The sequence below is a fragment of the Fusarium oxysporum genome, chromosome 2, assembly GCF_000149955.1.
Source record: "Fusarium oxysporum f. sp. lycopersici 4287 chromosome 2, whole genome shotgun sequence".
NCBI classification, from domain to species: domain Eukaryota; kingdom Fungi; phylum Ascomycota; class Sordariomycetes; order Hypocreales; family Nectriaceae; genus Fusarium; species Fusarium oxysporum.
In genome coordinates, this window is record NC_030987.1 from 2,658,024 (window position 1) to 2,673,418 (window position 15,395).

A 15,395-nucleotide genomic window follows, 5' to 3' on the forward strand; every position below is an offset into this window, starting at 1 on the left:
GCTCCTCAGCCGAGGGGTGGTTGTGCAAATTCTGTCGGAAGTACTTGTTCAACGAACGATGACCAAGCTGCACTTGCCGGGGAGGGAAGGTGAAGTTCGTAATCGTCATAAAAGACGGCACGCGTAGGTTTGTGGGCGTGAGAATGCCAGCCATCCGCTTGGTGTCTTTGTCTCGGATCTTGTCGGGAGTGATGTGGGTGCTTGTCGAGGCGCTCGAACTGGTGGATATGGCCTTCAGCCGGCACCGCAGTAAGATCAGCTGAGTCCAAAGACGACTCTGAACTATCCGTCTCCCAACCGTCTGCCCCTTCGCCATCCTCAACCTCAGCTCCATCCTCTCCTGTGAGCTTAGAAGGACGGCGTGCCCCGAGCTTCGCTCCCTCCACTTGTCTCGTTCGCAACCGAGCCATCGTCACTCATCTCCCCATCGTCAGAGTAGGTGCTCCTGAAATCATAGAAATCACCAATCTCAAGCTGGTCACGCTCAGTTTCGTAGGGGATCTTGCAGTGGCCTGTATCGCGCATGTGTGTCTGAATGCCAAACATGGACAATTTAATCTTATCACAGTACAGGCACTGATGGTGTTCTCGGATTTTATCTTGGAGTTGCTTGAGCAAGCCGTCGATATCAACAAGATACTTCTTCTCGGGGATGAACATGCCATGAAAGCGTTCCATATGATGTGTGTTGAGAGGAATGGTTGGAGAAGTATAGTTGCAGAACAAGCATGATTCCAGGGTCAAGTTAGGATCCTGAGTAGCGGGAACGGGTGTAGCTGAGTCGGAGGCCCTGTTGGCGTCGTTATCGTCTTGTGCAGCGTCTTTAACTGAGGGCTGGGGGTGTGAGGGACGCTTGACAGGAGATGGCCTCTGCTCAGTGATGCTCGCCTTCTGGAGGCCTTCAACAACATGGCTGAATTCTTCCTCAGCGTCTGAATCAACCTCTCCTTGGCTGGGTGCAATAGGTTCGCCGAGGGAGAACGTAGAGCTGACGATCGAGGTTGTTTCGTCGTCAACTCGACCAGAAACAGTTTGTCCACTACTGGCTTCCTTTGCCTTGTGCTTCTGACTCGACAGGTGGTTCTGGAATGCATTTTCGCTGTAGTATGTCTTCTCGCAAACGTCACATACACGTTCGAAATAGGCTTTGTCTGCTTCAGCGCTTGACACCGCCCTGGCTTGCAGAACCTTCTCGGTGAAGACGTCAGAGGAAATGGGAGGCAGCGAGGCAACTCGGCGTTTGAGGTTGTATCGGCTTTCAGTAATTAGCCTCAGCTTCAACAAAAGATCTCACAAATGAACTTACTGCCAATCACTTTTCATGTGCCCCTTCTGCAGATCGATGTTGCGATACGCAACTTGGCAGGTATTGCAGGTGTATGGGTGCGAGGCTGCACCGGACGCCTGGACACTCGCCATGATAGGAAGCGAAAAGGCTGCGGCTTATCACTCCAGATCCGAGTTATGAGGCTTATTTTCTTGTCGCTTGGGTTGTACCCTGGTCTTCGAGTTCGCGACTTGCAGAATGACGGTTGTGTTTGAAAAGGAAATTCGGAGTTGAATTGGTGGGATATGGCGGGGCTCTGTAGATAACGTCACACAGAAAAGGTTATCAGCGAGATGGATGACTGACTTTTTTTTTTGCCCCAAACCCCGCCACGCAAGGGTTCTGGGCCCCTTCAACGCCGTCCTCAGGGTGCAACTGACCTTGAGTCGAGGTGCAGAAAATGACCAGTCGAAGCATTGCTAACTATTCGCTCAACCTCGCGAGTTATTTTTGTCACCTGAAGCAGACGTCCCCATTTCTCTTGCCTCCCCTAGCCCCCCTATTGCGGCTGGGCCATTGGCCACCAGGAGATGGAGCTGGTCCACTCTCTAGTCCCAGATTGGCAAGCAACGTTGTGTCAAACAGGACTTGGCAGTACGGAGTACAAGTACATGTGGTGTCTGTTAGGGACAGTTAGCTAGGGGCGCATCATCGCCTCTTTCGTGAGGCTGACCAAACAGCTCCTTAGAGCGCAGACTCCCCTCAGATTACACGGCATCTTCCACGACCGGCATACCTACTCAGCTTCATAGAGCCAACTTGTATCACCAACTTTGTTTAAAATATCCGCGCACACGATTTCGATACATCTCCTCATGCGATACTTCTCTAAATTTTGACATTTCTTTATCAAATCCCCACCTCCTACGTCTCCTCCAGGTGCCCGTCGAGGCGCGACCACACCCTCCCATGTCATGACGCCCGATGCCGTTCGTCCCCGGGACCATTCCATCGAACTCACGGCAGACTTAGATCTTCTCGCCGGGCTATGGCAAGAAGCGCCATTTGCACGTTTGCCCGCCGACGCGCCCCCTGAGCTCAAGGCCTATGTTCAGAACGTTGAGAACCCAGCGCGAGTCTATGCGATCCATCAAGCGAGTCGCCGCCATGGATTCCAGCTTCTCGTGGAGAGGTTCGTCTGACAACTGTATCCATTCACTCAATATCCTCCGTGTTCTGATTATCGAAGCAGATACATCTTGCAACTTCGATCAGGTTGTGAAAATGTCAATTGCGCAACTCCCACTTGCTTCACATGCAGGCGCCGCTTGGCAGGCCGGGCTCCCATCCGAAGGTATAACACGACAAGTGCCAGGACGTTAGCGATATATTTAGCAAGCCAGGACGACCCGGAGAAAGGATTATGTCCGTTCCTCCGTAAATCTCGCGAACCGCCGGCGGCTTTTGGCAACTTAATATTCTCTACGCGATCATCCTCGCCTTCGCATCCGGACCATAACAGAGTCAATATCGCCACCTCGCCAAGTGCACGCAAGGAACTGCTCTCTAGACCACGAGCACCTTCATCATCATCCCAAGATGCCCTCGCTTCCCCAATGAACGACCCAAGCGACCCAGTCTCTCCGATCCAGAATGCAAGTAGACCAGCCGCAGCATGCACGCCACATTCGAACGATCGCGAGTTGGTCTCTCAGATCCGTGTAATCGAGGCGCCGATGAGTAAAGATCACCGCTCATTCGCCGCGAATCTCTTTGGGACTGTCACTTTTAAGATGCTCGAGTGGTTGACACCGCGGAGTGTCGCCGCAATGGCGGCAAAAATCAGCAATCTCGATTCAGTGGTGGATTTTGATTTTCCCCAAGATCCAGCGAGCTCAGCCAGAACCACCGCATGCTCGGATATTCAAAGCACTGCTCCTGACGAGTCAGATACAACAGATTCGACGACCGTAGCGGTTCAACCACATGCAACTGATATGAATGAGACTTCATTCATGCCAAAACCGGCAAAACCCAGTAACGGGTCACTATCAAAACCACGAAAGAATGCTGTGCCAAAGCACAAGCGACGTTCTACTGACTCGAACAATACCTCCAAATCCGGGGACAATGTAAAGTCAACTAAAGCGTCCCAGGTAAATGGCACCTTACACGAGAAATCTGTTCGACCTAGACACAATAAGAGTTTGTCTGGACGGGGCATCCCAGAAATGTCTTTGAAACCAGGGTTTTTCGAAAATGTTACAAAACCTTCGGCGCAGCCTCTTTCACCTACAAGTCCATCAACTTTGCCACAGGTCGAGCCTTTTGGTGAAATCAGGTCCAAAGACGATACAAACTGTGGTCATCCCAGAATTAATAACTCGCAAAGGACGAGAAATATTGACACAGCACTACCGGACATCTCATCCCACAGTCTGGAAAACATCCTGCCTCAAGCTCTCTCACAGCTCGATGTCAATCTCGTTGACTTCATTTGTGACATTTACGAAGAAGACGGCACAGCACAGTCTGTTATAGTCTCCGCCTCCGATGCAAGTCATCCGTACCCACGACCCGTGAACCAGCGGAAGCCTCTGCGGCGTCGATCTATGTCACGCACAACTAAGTCTAGAAAACAGTGGCTACGTTTTAATGACCAGACCCTTTTCAACGTTCTCATGGATCCGCAAGTTATTGTTCAGTCCTTCACTCACGACAGAAAACTCTACGATTCTCAGACACTATGGTACTGTTTTCATCGATTAAGCCGCGTCGCATGCAATCTTGTATTTCACAGTCTCTGGCTGGCTGCCGGGCGTTTGTTTGTTCCTCCTCAAGATTCGATGTCACATAATTCCATCAAGAACAATGACTCGAGATTACAGAAGCACAAAGGATCTCTATCCGATATTGACGCCGGTTATTTGATGTCGATCTGCATGCATGCATTGGTAGCCGCAGCTCCAGCTGTTCAAGATTCGAGAACACTATATGAGATGTCCCGCGTCCGCTCAAATGGATTGACACTCGCCGGCCGGAGCGCCATGGCTCGGCAATCTTCGTCTAGATGTTTAGATTATGACGATGCATTCTCAAACGACTTGGCTATCAGACTTGCGCGTAGGCTATTTTGCGCCATTACAGCCAGACGGTACTTTTCAAACAAGATGGACAATGCTGGCCCCTTGAATGAGACCGAAAACAACAAGGTCGATATTTTGCAATCTTTAGTTGACCAGCTCGATTTTCTCAGTACAGGCTCAGCGACGATTCTGGAGTTCCCGCAATCAGAGCGTCTGTTGCATGAGACTCGTGTGCCAACCATTCTTCTGGATTGGGCACGCACCATATTGCTCAACGAATGGGACGGTCGAGCCGATTTTGATATGGATGGGCCATTCGGAGGAGCTTTATCGTTCATCGAGACCCTACGTATGTGCATGCTCCTTTTAGCCAATCAACAAGATTTGACCTCACTAACTTCTCCAAGATGCCAACCGAAATCTTCTCCTTCTAGGGGATATCCAATTTCGGGTCGATTATCTTTCAGAGCGCTTGGATTCGATCGAGATGCCTGTGGACTGGTTAGCGTTCAATTCGACACGCTGGCGACGACATATCCTAGACTACCCTTACATCTTCAGCCCCGACACGCTTGTTTCTTTCTTTCGTTCCATCAATTTTGCCCGGATGAGTCGTATGTTCGAAGAGTCGAGTTCATTAAAAACTCGCATGAGTGCTATTGTCGATCCCGGTAGTCTCATTACTAACCCCCACCACAAGATGGTTTTACAAGATCTTTTGAGAACAGCTTCATCCAAATACCTAGTTCTCGAAATCGGCAGGAGTAACGTCGCCCGAGATGCTTTCGACCAGCTTTGGAGACGAGAGAAACGAGAGCTTCTTCGCCCGCTGAAGGTGCACTTGGGTGAGAATAGTGGCGAAGAGGGTTTTGATTCTGGAGGTGTCCAACAAGAGTTTTTCCGATTGGCAATTGCTGAGTGCCTCGATCCCCAATATGGTGCTTTCACTGTTGACGAACGGACACGCATGGCCTGGTTCACCCCTGGGTCATTGACCGAAGATTGGAAGTACGAACTTGTGGGGCTTCTGATGTCGCTCGCCTTGTACAATGGCCTAACGTTGCCAATCACTTTTCCGAAGGCTCTTTACCGGAAACTGCTGGGCAAACCGGTTGAAGAGCTTCATCACATCGCCGATGGCTGGCCAGATTTGGCAAGCGGGCTGACAACATTACTAGAGTGGGACGAAAAAGATGGCCTCGTTGAGGACATTTTTGCCCGCACGTACGAATTTTCAGTTGAATCGCTCGGTACCGTTGTGACACGAGATATGAGGATGGGCGAACAAGCGAGTTGGCCCAAGGCGGCCTCAAGCTCGTGTGATATTGCACCACCACACATGAATAACCCAGACGACGCTCCCCTTGTTACCAACGAAAATCGGGACGACTATATCATCGATTACATCCGTCACCTCACGGATGTTTCCATTCGACGGCAGTATCTTGCTTTCGAGCAAGGGTTCAACTCTTGCCTCGATAAAAAGTCACTCTCACTCCTGAGTCCATCCACCTTGCAGTCACTCGTTGAGGGTGTTCAAGAAATCGACATCATCGAATTGAAGCGGTACGCGCGCTACGTGGGCTGGGATGCTTCGCATCGTACCATTAAAGACTTCTGGTCCATCGTCAAGAGGTACGACGAGAGAATGAAACAACGCCTTCTGGAATTTGTGACATCGTCCGACCGCGTTCCTGTCGGCGGCATGAAGAACCTCCAATTTGTGATACAAAAGAATGGTGAAGAAGACGGCACGGGTGGGCATTTACCGACAGCATATACCTGTTATGGCACACTTCTTCTACCAGAGTATAGAGATAAAGAGGTGTTAAGAGAGCGGCTTGGGATGGCACTTGAGAATGCTCAAGGATTTGGCTTTGCTTAATGAGGCGTTTTTCATGGGATAAGGTATGGAATCAGTTGTATTAAACTTTGCATGGGTAGCGACCAGATTCTGTACGCTTAGTAGGCAACTGGAGAGAAAGCGCGAGTGACTTGCAAAATAGCATATGAAAGCGTCTAATGATAATGCTCAGTTTCAAGCAATGTGTTAGAACTTGCCAGGATAAGCAGTATGCTTTAAACAAGATCATCAAATAGGTATTCGTCTGCTAATCTCGCATTTGCCTAACATTTAGGTTGATCCTCTTGTTTCTCATCCATCCTCGCCAGTCCGCAAACTTCGCATCGTCACGGGCTGGCCAATCTTCAAGATACCTTGGGCATGTATCCTTCAGCACTTTAGGTACTCCATGCCAGGCATATCTTGACTCCTGTGTCATATAGATGGCATCACCAGATCTGAGCCTCAACAGCAGATACTGTTTCTCGCCTGGTGTTTCATTCTGAGGCCCTTTTTTAAGGTCATTCGGTGCAATCATAAAGAGTCCATCACAGCCAAAACTCAAACTGATAAGTCCCTTGTCTGTCTCCTCGCTGACATCTCGGTGCATCATCATGGTATCGCCTGGCGTGTAGAAGTTGAGAATGGCTGCTTGGGCAACAGTTTCGGGGAACAGGTCCTCAAGCAAGTGTGAGATATCATCTGGAAACTGAGGAGGCAATTCCTCGGGGTAAACACGATTGGTCCAGTCGTACTGGCCCCCAAGCGTCACCCAATGCAGTTTTCGCTGCATAACCTGCTTGATTGACAGTGGCTTATGAACGCTGGGGTCCTTTGGGAGAAATGATGCCGGTGATTCTGGACTGATAGAGAAGAATGACCGTTCATCGTCGTCCTTCCCTTCTGGGTATGGAAGGTTGTAGTGTAGATGTAGATTGGTCTGGTGGTTCTGGACACTGAGATCACGATGGATCAGGCGATCCAGTAAATCCTGTTGCACATTCTCGGGCACAAGTGAAGGAAGAATCAATAGGCCTATGGTTATGTTAGGTTTTTGACATATCAAGTACAAGGAGTTCTATGTACCTGGTATCAATGGGTGGTGTATAACTGGAACATCCTTCTCGACCTGTAAGGCAAAGTCAGGGTTGAGGTGAGCGAAACTTTTTGCAACCTGTTCTTTCAAAAGACTCGAGACTTGACGGAAACCAGACTCTTCTAAGGGAGCGCGAGGATCATCGATTCGAGGGTCGTTGAGCAGACTTTTGTGATCTTGACGCATGTAGCTCTTCCACTCAGCACGCATCTCATCAGACGGCTGCTCGTGGGCGTCGATCTCAGTAAGGTTTGCTGATACCATTCTGGCGATGATGATGGAAACGAAAAGGTTGGACGTTTAGTACATCAGCCCTTTGAATAGGTTCCCTTGGAAAAGACCCTCGAGGTTTGTGCCTCTTGTAGGTACCTAGGCTTTTCCTTGACTTGTTCCAACAAGTCGAGGTTATTCTACTCATTCATGATCTAGGAATCTGGTGGACCACTTGAAGTAGCACGTGACGTCCTCGAGCCCATTGTAAACCTCAAATTTCTCTTTGGTATGCAGTTATCGGCATTTTCTTCTTAGTTATGTTGTCTTTTTATTTCCTCTATCATTTTATGCTGCTGTTTTACGGAAATGCCCATGTTGTTTTGAGTGCGCAGAACTGGGACGAGAAACCCATTTGACGAAAATTCTCATATCTAAGTTACCTAGCTCCTGCACTATACATTACCGTTCCATAGAGGTCACCATGACACTACAACGAGTCTTTCCGGTAACTCGACTATCTTATTTATCATCATGCTCCAAGCTTGCCGGGCAGAAAGCTCTTTTCAGTACGTCACGTCAGATGAACCTGCGTCAACGACCACTACGCCGACAAACAAGCCGTATTTCCAACCAAGCACAGCAAGTCAGTCCTGCAACTTCACCAATTGCAGTCACGCCAACCCCAAGTTCGAACGTGAAGACTGAGGAACCCGGAAGCCAGCCATCTGCTCAGGAGATTATCGTGCCAGACTTTTCTCTCCATGAGAGTACCTCGAAACCACGAAAGGCCAAGCCGCGAGGACCATTGCCTAAGGGAATCAAGCCCTATCAGCAGGTTTTAGTAGAGAGTGAGTCCATCTGCTTCAAGCATGGCTCAACTTCGCCAGTCGATGTGCCGAAAGAAGACAGACCTGCTCTTGCAGCAGCCGAAAAGTTCTTTGAAGAACGATACCAAATACTCTACTCTGCCGAAAACCTTCATGACCACCCCCAAAACGACCACATCCCGGAAATTGTTGTACTGGGTGCCTCCAATGCTGGAAAATCATCTTTCCTCAATGCTCTTCTCGGTGATCGGGAAATAGCCAAGGTGAGCCACAAGCCAGGCAAGACTACAACGATGAATGCGTATGGTGTTGGGCCACGTCCCAAGATTGCCAAGGAGCTCATTCGCAAAGGTGATTCACCGCCAAAGCACAGTCTGGTGCTTATGGACACCCCAGGTTACGGATTTAAAAGTCAAGAGAACTGGGGAAAGACTATCCTGAAGTATCTCAACGTCAGGAACATGCTTCGTGGCGCAGTGATCTTGATACCGGCCGACAAGAAGCTCCAAGAAACGGATAGATGGATGCTCAGAACACTTGCTCAATCTAACACTCGAACATTGGTTGTCATCACCAAAGCGGATAAGCCTGGGAAGGAGTGGCAAGATGCATGTCACAGGCTTCATACTCAGATCGAAGCCATCATGCGCGGTCTAGAGGCCCGATCAGCTGCCACTTGGAGGGAAGGGCCCGGGCGTATGCTCGATATTTATGCCACAGCCTCCAAAATTGCCTTCGTATCCCGCCGGCTTGGTAATGGAGGTGGTATTGGGGGTGTAAGACTTGCAATACTGGAGATGGCTGGCTTTTCTCTGGGAGACAAGATCGAAAAGCAGCCCGAGACAAAGGCTTATACTGGGAAGGTCGTCTCTTTTGATGATATCGTCTGGAAATCATGAGCTTGAGTGTCGAAACCCAGTCGACTCATGTATATAGTATCTAGCTCATGAATATTGTACAATAGTTGGTTCAACATGATCAAAATACCTCATATGGAGAGAAGCAAGTGGGTGCGAGGGCCAGCATCAGCTTTAATAATGTATTAATACAGCCTTGAAGGGGTAGATGCCCGTCTGTGCCTTGCTCCTATGCTAATATCACAACTATGGTATCATTAAGTGTATTACAAACAAACGCAGAGAGTTTACTCATCACTCCTTCTGGCCCCCATTTGATTTGGCCGATTTTGTCGAAGTCGCAGTTCCGGGTCTACTGATGGACTTGCTTATCGAGTGCCTCAGCTTCCTGCTCCCTTTCGTTTCAAACAAACTCTTGACTCTCTTCAATCTCGCCCATCTCTCCTTATCCCTTGCGTCTCTCTCTTTCTCATCTTCTTCGGCATTGTCTACCCCAGCTCCAACGGAGCCAGGGGTCTGAATCGGTGTGTTGATGGAGGCGGCTGTTCCAGGCCTCTGAGGTGTGGATGGTGCTCCCATTGATCGTTCAGTTCGCGGTCTCGCAGGTGAACGTTCCTCATAAACACTCCGAAGATGTGCTTCGTTTGCGATGGTTCGCACTAACACCTTCCAGCCTGGCAAGTCTTGCCCAGAAGCCTTCTGGGAATGTGCCTGCTTCTGGGTCTCAGAGTTCGCCCACGGGCAGAAGAAGCGATGCTCTCGAGCTGGATCCAAGAAGTCCATAGGGGCTGGCACCAGAACCTCATTATTCTCACCCACTTCCTTGCTCTTAAACATCCACAATCCTAGTCGCCTGAGACAGGTGTGGCATGATGCCGAGTTTGGCACTGCACCGATACGGGCGTTATTTAGGCCTTCCCATCCCATTAAGGCAAGCGATAGTGCGACTCGGTTTGGCTGAGCCTCAGCCTCCTTTGCTGGTGGTGGTTTGGTGAAGAAGTCGTTCGGCAGATGTGAAAGCACATCGTCCAAGTTCAACTCCTCTGGCAGTCGAAGATTGAACTCATATGGTAAGAATGATTTCCGTGCTAGCAGCTCATCATAGCGCTCACGTAAAGCCGCAAGACTCGTAGTTGCATTGGTTAAAGACAACCGGAGAAGAGAATCTGCAAACAAGGTCAGAAAACAAGGACGATATGCGCTTCCAACGAGACAACTTACCATCACAGCCCCGCTTACGCCAGAGACAATCTTCCTGGTGTGAAGTTACAATGAGATCGGCATACTTGTCTACCAAAGCATCCTCTACTGAAGGTTAGCGCGACGATAAAAGGTCCAAGGGGGGAGAGTCTACCTATCTCGGATGCCACGAGAACAGGAACCTCCTTTCCATCCACGACCTTGCGATTGAGTTTGACAACCAATTCTCGATTGCAGAGAAGACAGCGAACTGTTTCCTTGCCATGGCAAACCCATCCACGCTTTGCCCATTCTATCTCATTCACTTTGTCCGGCTTTGGAGTCCAGTCTGTTATTTCTTGGAACGTGCCTAGCCTTTTCAAAAGGTCTCCTCGGTCGGTTGGTGCATATCGCGCGGGTGCCCCTGTAGATTTCTTGGACGAGTCCTGTGCTTGTGTGCGTCGGGAAACGATAGCAGAGAGGGTCGCGGATAGGTTTGTTCTTTTGCCAGCTTTGGGTGCCGTTGAATCCGGAAAGCCTAATCTTCGACGCTTTTGAAGCAATTCGGCATCTGCGCTGGATACACGACTTTCTGAGCCAGGCGAAGTAGTAGAACGATTTGAAGGCGAGCCGGTCTCGTGCGCCGACGTGTCGTTGGCGGCTTTCGAGCTTGATGATCCTAAGCCCTGCAATAAGGTATTGAATTTCCGTTTCGTTGCGTTTGTTGACATATTGCGAACGTGACCGAGCTCTTTGTTTCGATCCGCGATTTCGAGCTGAAGAGCGCGGTCTGTTTATTTTGTTCAATAAAAACGAAACTTGGTTGAAATTTGTATTGTTACAACACCAATTCAACAAGAGGTGATCATGTTTGAGCCTCAGCAGCTTTCCTCTGGTCGCTATGGTACCAGCGGCGCAAGTAGCCTACCCCTGGCTAGCGTGTATACAAGTAGGCGAGTTAGTGGCGAGAGTGGCTCAGGTAAGTTCGTCTATAGTAATCCCTGTCATTCTTAACGGATTTACTTCTGTGTCAAGGACGGTTCCAGATGTAACTTGCTAGGTAAGAGTAGTCTTTGCCTATTAAGGAGCCTATCGATAAGAATTAGAACGTCAATAATAGGAAAGGCCCCACCATCGATCCACCCGTCCACAGAAATTTTTCTGGGACGAGATGAAAGTCAGTCAGATGTCCATCTTTGGCACTGAACATGCCCATGGGAGAGACGCCGATGCGGTTTTGGAGGGTATGCCCCAGGACTTGAAGAGGGGCAAAAAGCGTCGATTTGACCTCATTCTCAGCGAGCGGTGTGCCAGGCATAGGTGACATGCTAGGGTATAATGGGATCGTCTTTTGAAATGACATTTTTCAAGGCGAGTGGTGTAGCTGAGATGGCTTCTTGAGTGTCGCATCTGCGCCTCCGCCGGGTCAGCTCATGGACTTGGTAGAGAATTTCCTCTCTGACCACTCGTTCAAGGGCGCTGCCGATGCTTTCAAGAAGCAGAGAGAGAAGAAGGGCTGGAAGGCGACTGCTGCCACCGACGAAGAGGGTAACCCTTCCCTTGTCAGTGTTTACCAGACTTGGGAGGCTACCAAAGGCGATGATAGCAGCAAGTCTAGCAAGTCCAGCAAGAAGAAGTCCTCTAAGAAAGACTCCAGCAGCTCTTCTAGCAGCGACTCCAGGTCTGATTCGAGCGACGCCAAGGAAGAGGATGTGGATATGAAGGACGCCGAGTCGTCCTCGGACAGCGACAGCAGCTCCGACAGCGACAGCGATGATGAGGCTGCCAAGCCCAAGGCCTCTAACACTCTGAAGCGAAAAGCTCCCGTCGACGAGAGCTCCTCTGATTCATCTTCGGACTCTGATTCTGACTCGAGCTCCTCCGATTCCGAATCTGACTCGGACAAGCCCAAGGCCAAGAAGCAGAAGCGCGCCGCTTCCTCGAGCTCCTCCAGCGACTCTTCTTCCTCATCCAGCGAATCCTCCGACTCAAGCGATTCTTCCGATTCTAGCGATAGTGATTCGAGCAGCGACTCGGACGACGAGAGCGCCAAATCGGACTCTGGCTCGTCTAGCTCCGATTCAAGCTCTGATTCGAGCTCCGATTCCGACTCCAGTGACTCAGACGACGAGGCTGCTGCCAAAGTGCCACTTCCCGACTCCGACAGCTCATCTTCGGACTCGGACTCCGCCTCCAGCGACTCTGATTCTGACTCCGATGCAAAGGAGACCAAGAAAGACAAGAAGATCAAGAAGGAGAAAGAGGTTAAGGATTCTTCCGACTCTTCTGTCACGTTAGACAAGACTTCGCCTGACTTCCAGTCAAACTCTGCTTACCCACCTCTTCCCCCGGACCCCGTTGTGAACGGTAACGGACGCAAGAAGCAGAACGAGCCCTTCTCCCGCATTCCCAAGAACATCAAGGTGGACGCCAAGTTCGCTTCCAACGAATACGTCTCTATCGCCTATTCTCAAAAAGCTCACGAGGATCTGATTGTTACCAAGGGCAAGGGCTTTACAAAGGAGAAGAACAAGAAGAAGAGGGGCAGTTACCGTGGTGGTGCCATCGACATCCACGATAAGAAGGGCATCTATTTCGATGATTAAATACCTTTTTGGAAATTAATACTTGAGAAGGTCAAAATTGGAGCAGGATGAAGCATCATTTGTTTAGAAATAGCCGGCGTTTGGAACGTGACATGGTCACCGCCAAAGATACATAGATTCATTCTACTGCCGTTCTAGGGGCAATATTCACGTTTATTAGACTTTTTTTATTCCAAGACATGCTCAATTTCAAAAGTTTCAGGGTATCTATATGTCCAACTTCAGTCTGCACTAAAAAGAAGTCGTTATACATCATGCCTCAAAGAAGGGCTCGTCTCGTCAATATCCAGCGTACATAAATAATGATCCACAATGTTTTTTCTATCCATCACAAGATGGTTGTACTCCAGATTCGTCTATACCCATACACCATCAACCTCGTTTGACTCATTTTCCTGCTGGAAACTCGCTGCAATCTTCGTCTTAAAATGTCGTGCGGTCCTTTTCCGTAGAAGAATTCTGAACTTCGACCGCAGGCGCATGTTGCGCCGCTTCATCGGGAATCTCATCCGCACTGAGGCTCTCCTTCATAATAGCATCCTTTCTGGCCACTGAATCCCATGATCTGTTGCCATTCTTGGCATTCTGTAGTGCTTCCTTGAGCCACTTATTCCACTGTCTCGTACCTGGAGCCGCTCCACTGCGGCCAACCCAGCCAGTAAGTTGAGTCTCACGAATAGCGAACCACAAAGTACGCGTGAAACTTGGATAACCCTCTCGTTGATCATTCACATCTGTGATTTCGTCTGCATTCTTCGCATCTTCAGGGGTCACGTCCTGCCATTGATACCGCGAGAGATCCCAAAAGTATGACCGAGGGAGCATGCCTAAGCCCCAGTATAGTCCGTTGAGGACAATGTAGCTCCCACCAATAAATATTTGAGAGTTCCATGTGCAGTTTCCCAGGAGTACGACACTCAGCATCAGAAGAGTCGTTCCGAGGGCCATGAGAAGTCGATATGTGCGGCCTCCAACATGATAGTGACACTCTTCAGTCCCTGAGTACAATTCACGGGCAACCTCTTCTGTGCACTTGATGAGTAGAAATGCGCCTTCTCGTGTTCTAATCATGACGTCGCCTCTAGGGACCTCGTTGGTATGTTTACGGTTCATGAGAATGGGATGCCAGAACGAAGCATAGCCCACCACAGTCGACGCAAAGGATATCAGGGAAACAGCCAGAATGGCATTGCCATCTTGCCATACCACAGCACAGGTGATGATTGCTATGCTTAGAAGGCATGAAAAGACTGAGAGAATGTGAATAGGCGAGAAGAGCTTGGCTGGGACCGCAGGACGTCTCTTCGTGTTGGCAAATGTCGGGTTGGCAAGCATATCTTGGACTTTCTGCTTAGCCGTAGGACGACGCACGAGCGGTCTGGGTGCATCCGCATTGCTTGGAGAACTGTCACCCGGAGGACGAAATGTCGTTGTTCGCGCTGTGTTTGGTAGAGGAAGCCCACCCTCTTCTACGTGAGGGGCTCGGGGAATTCTGTTGCTTTGGGAGTCTTTTTCATTTGACAGTTTCTCTAAGTTATGAAAACTTGAGCGACGAGATTTGACCCATTTCAGACTTCGAGTAGACCAGCTTTCTTGGGCAGAAGGAGGATTCATATCGATGTCGCCAAAAGAAGGGTCCGTATGAGTGATCTCAAGTACGCAGAAGCTGAAAGGTTGCAGGGCATCCAAAGGAGTAATGATAGTGGCAAAGAAGCCCACAGAGTCGAGCGTGGTTCCACTATACACACCCGTCATCTTTGCGAGTGTCTCAGGCATTCGACTTGGACGTGAAGGCTTGAGCAGAGCCTGGGGGGCTGGGATCAGTCGAGGTAGCAGACACAGCAACGATGCCGTGATAGTCTGAGTCTGTTCAGCCATAGAAGATTCTCCAATGACCGCAAGAAGCGTCACGACATCGAGTGACCAATTGGCCTTGACATTGGGAAACCATTTCCAGCCTGGGCTGCCAGGTTCAGCCATCCTGACGGTATTACAGTATGGGAGGAGAGGTATCGAGGTTTAGCCGGTAATAGGTGTGCGTCTAACAAATGATATCGAGGGACGATTAAGTAAAAACAACTCCAAAGGAGGACAAAACGTGAGGTACAAAAGTCAGAGCAGCATGATGGCAGAATGAAGAGAGATCAGAATTGAAACTGGGGGCTTGTCAGTTAAATCACATTTGAGTAGAGGAGTTTCAGCCCTCTTGAGATAAACGGTTAATGAGTGGATCGATCTCTGAAACCGCTGCGCCATGGCGGCTGCACCCGCTCCCAAGCTTTCCCTCCCCACGTCTCAGCTGAGCCAGGGATACAATAAGTGTGCGCATTTAACCAGTATACATTTTGGATAAAAATATCAGTTTTGACTCTACGGATTAGACCTATACGATTGAATTCAGATAGGCTTCGTTTCTACGTT

General features: G+C 49.5%; 7 protein-coding genes across 9 annotated transcripts; 3 read left to right on the forward strand and 4 right to left on the reverse strand.

Moving 5' to 3' along the window:
• Nucleotides 1-1,533, reverse strand: FOXG_08175 (uncharacterized protein). The gene is made up of 2 exons (XM_018386963.1): nt 1,307-1,533; nt 1-1,255 (listed from the first exon to the last, which is right to left on the reverse strand). Exons 1-2 carry the CDS (start codon nt 1,417-1,419, stop codon nt 349-351), a joined length of 1,020 nt encoding a protein of 339 aa, XP_018244752.1. The 5' UTR covers nt 1,420-1,533; the 3' UTR covers nt 1-348.
• Nucleotides 1,534-1,923: 390 nt separating this feature from the next.
• On the forward strand, nt 1,924-7,138 carry FOXG_08176 (uncharacterized protein). 3 transcript variants are annotated; one of them, XM_018386965.1, is made up of 4 exons: nt 1,980-2,459; nt 2,520-3,822; nt 3,910-4,702; nt 4,761-6,465. In XM_018386965.1, the coding sequence occupies exons 1-4, from the start codon at nt 2,242-2,244 to the stop codon at nt 6,236-6,238; spliced, it is 3,792 nt and encodes a 1,263-aa protein (XP_018244754.1). In that variant the 5' UTR covers nt 1,980-2,241; the 3' UTR covers nt 6,239-6,465. The 3 variants fall into 3 exon arrangements, with proteins under 3 accessions (XP_018244753.1, XP_018244754.1, XP_018244755.1); XM_018386964.1 differs by having other exon boundaries at nt 1,924-2,459; nt 2,520-4,702; nt 4,761-7,138; XM_018386966.1 differs by having other exon boundaries at nt 2,520-7,138.
• On the reverse strand, nt 4,719-7,694 carry FOXG_08177 (uncharacterized protein). The gene is made up of 2 exons (XM_018386967.1): nt 7,283-7,694; nt 4,719-7,231 (listed from the first exon to the last, which is right to left on the reverse strand). The coding sequence occupies exons 1-2, from the start codon at nt 7,554-7,556 to the stop codon at nt 6,465-6,467; spliced, it is 1,041 nt and encodes a 346-aa protein (XP_018244756.1). The 5' UTR covers nt 7,557-7,694; the 3' UTR covers nt 4,719-6,464.
• A 108-nt stretch (nt 7,695-7,802) lies between these two features.
• Nucleotides 7,803-9,419, forward strand: FOXG_08178 (uncharacterized protein). The gene has a single exon (XM_018386968.1). It carries the CDS (start codon nt 7,987-7,989, stop codon nt 9,229-9,231), a length of 1,245 nt encoding a protein of 414 aa, XP_018244757.1. The 5' UTR covers nt 7,803-7,986; the 3' UTR covers nt 9,232-9,419.
• Nucleotides 9,340-11,292, reverse strand: FOXG_08179 (uncharacterized protein). The gene is made up of 3 exons (XM_018386969.1): nt 10,544-11,292; nt 10,411-10,494; nt 9,340-10,355 (listed from the first exon to the last, which is right to left on the reverse strand). The coding sequence occupies exons 1-3, from the start codon at nt 11,097-11,099 to the stop codon at nt 9,484-9,486; spliced, it is 1,512 nt and encodes a 503-aa protein (XP_018244758.1). The 5' UTR covers nt 11,100-11,292; the 3' UTR covers nt 9,340-9,483.
• FOXG_08180 (uncharacterized protein) lies at nt 11,270-13,179 on the forward strand (the record flags this gene model as incomplete). The annotated part of the gene is made up of 3 exons (XM_018386970.1): nt 11,270-11,347; nt 11,489-11,673; nt 11,771-13,179. The coding sequence occupies 3 exons, from the start codon at nt 11,270-11,272 to the stop codon at nt 12,972-12,974; spliced, it is 1,467 nt and encodes a 488-aa protein (XP_018244759.1). The 3' UTR covers nt 12,975-13,179.
• Nucleotides 13,094-15,135, reverse strand: FOXG_08181 (uncharacterized protein). The gene has a single exon (XM_018386971.1). The coding sequence runs from the start codon at nt 14,952-14,954 to the stop codon at nt 13,398-13,400; it is 1,557 nt and encodes a 518-aa protein (XP_018244760.1). The 5' UTR covers nt 14,955-15,135; the 3' UTR covers nt 13,094-13,397.
• Nucleotides 15,136-15,395: the final 260 nt, after the last annotated feature.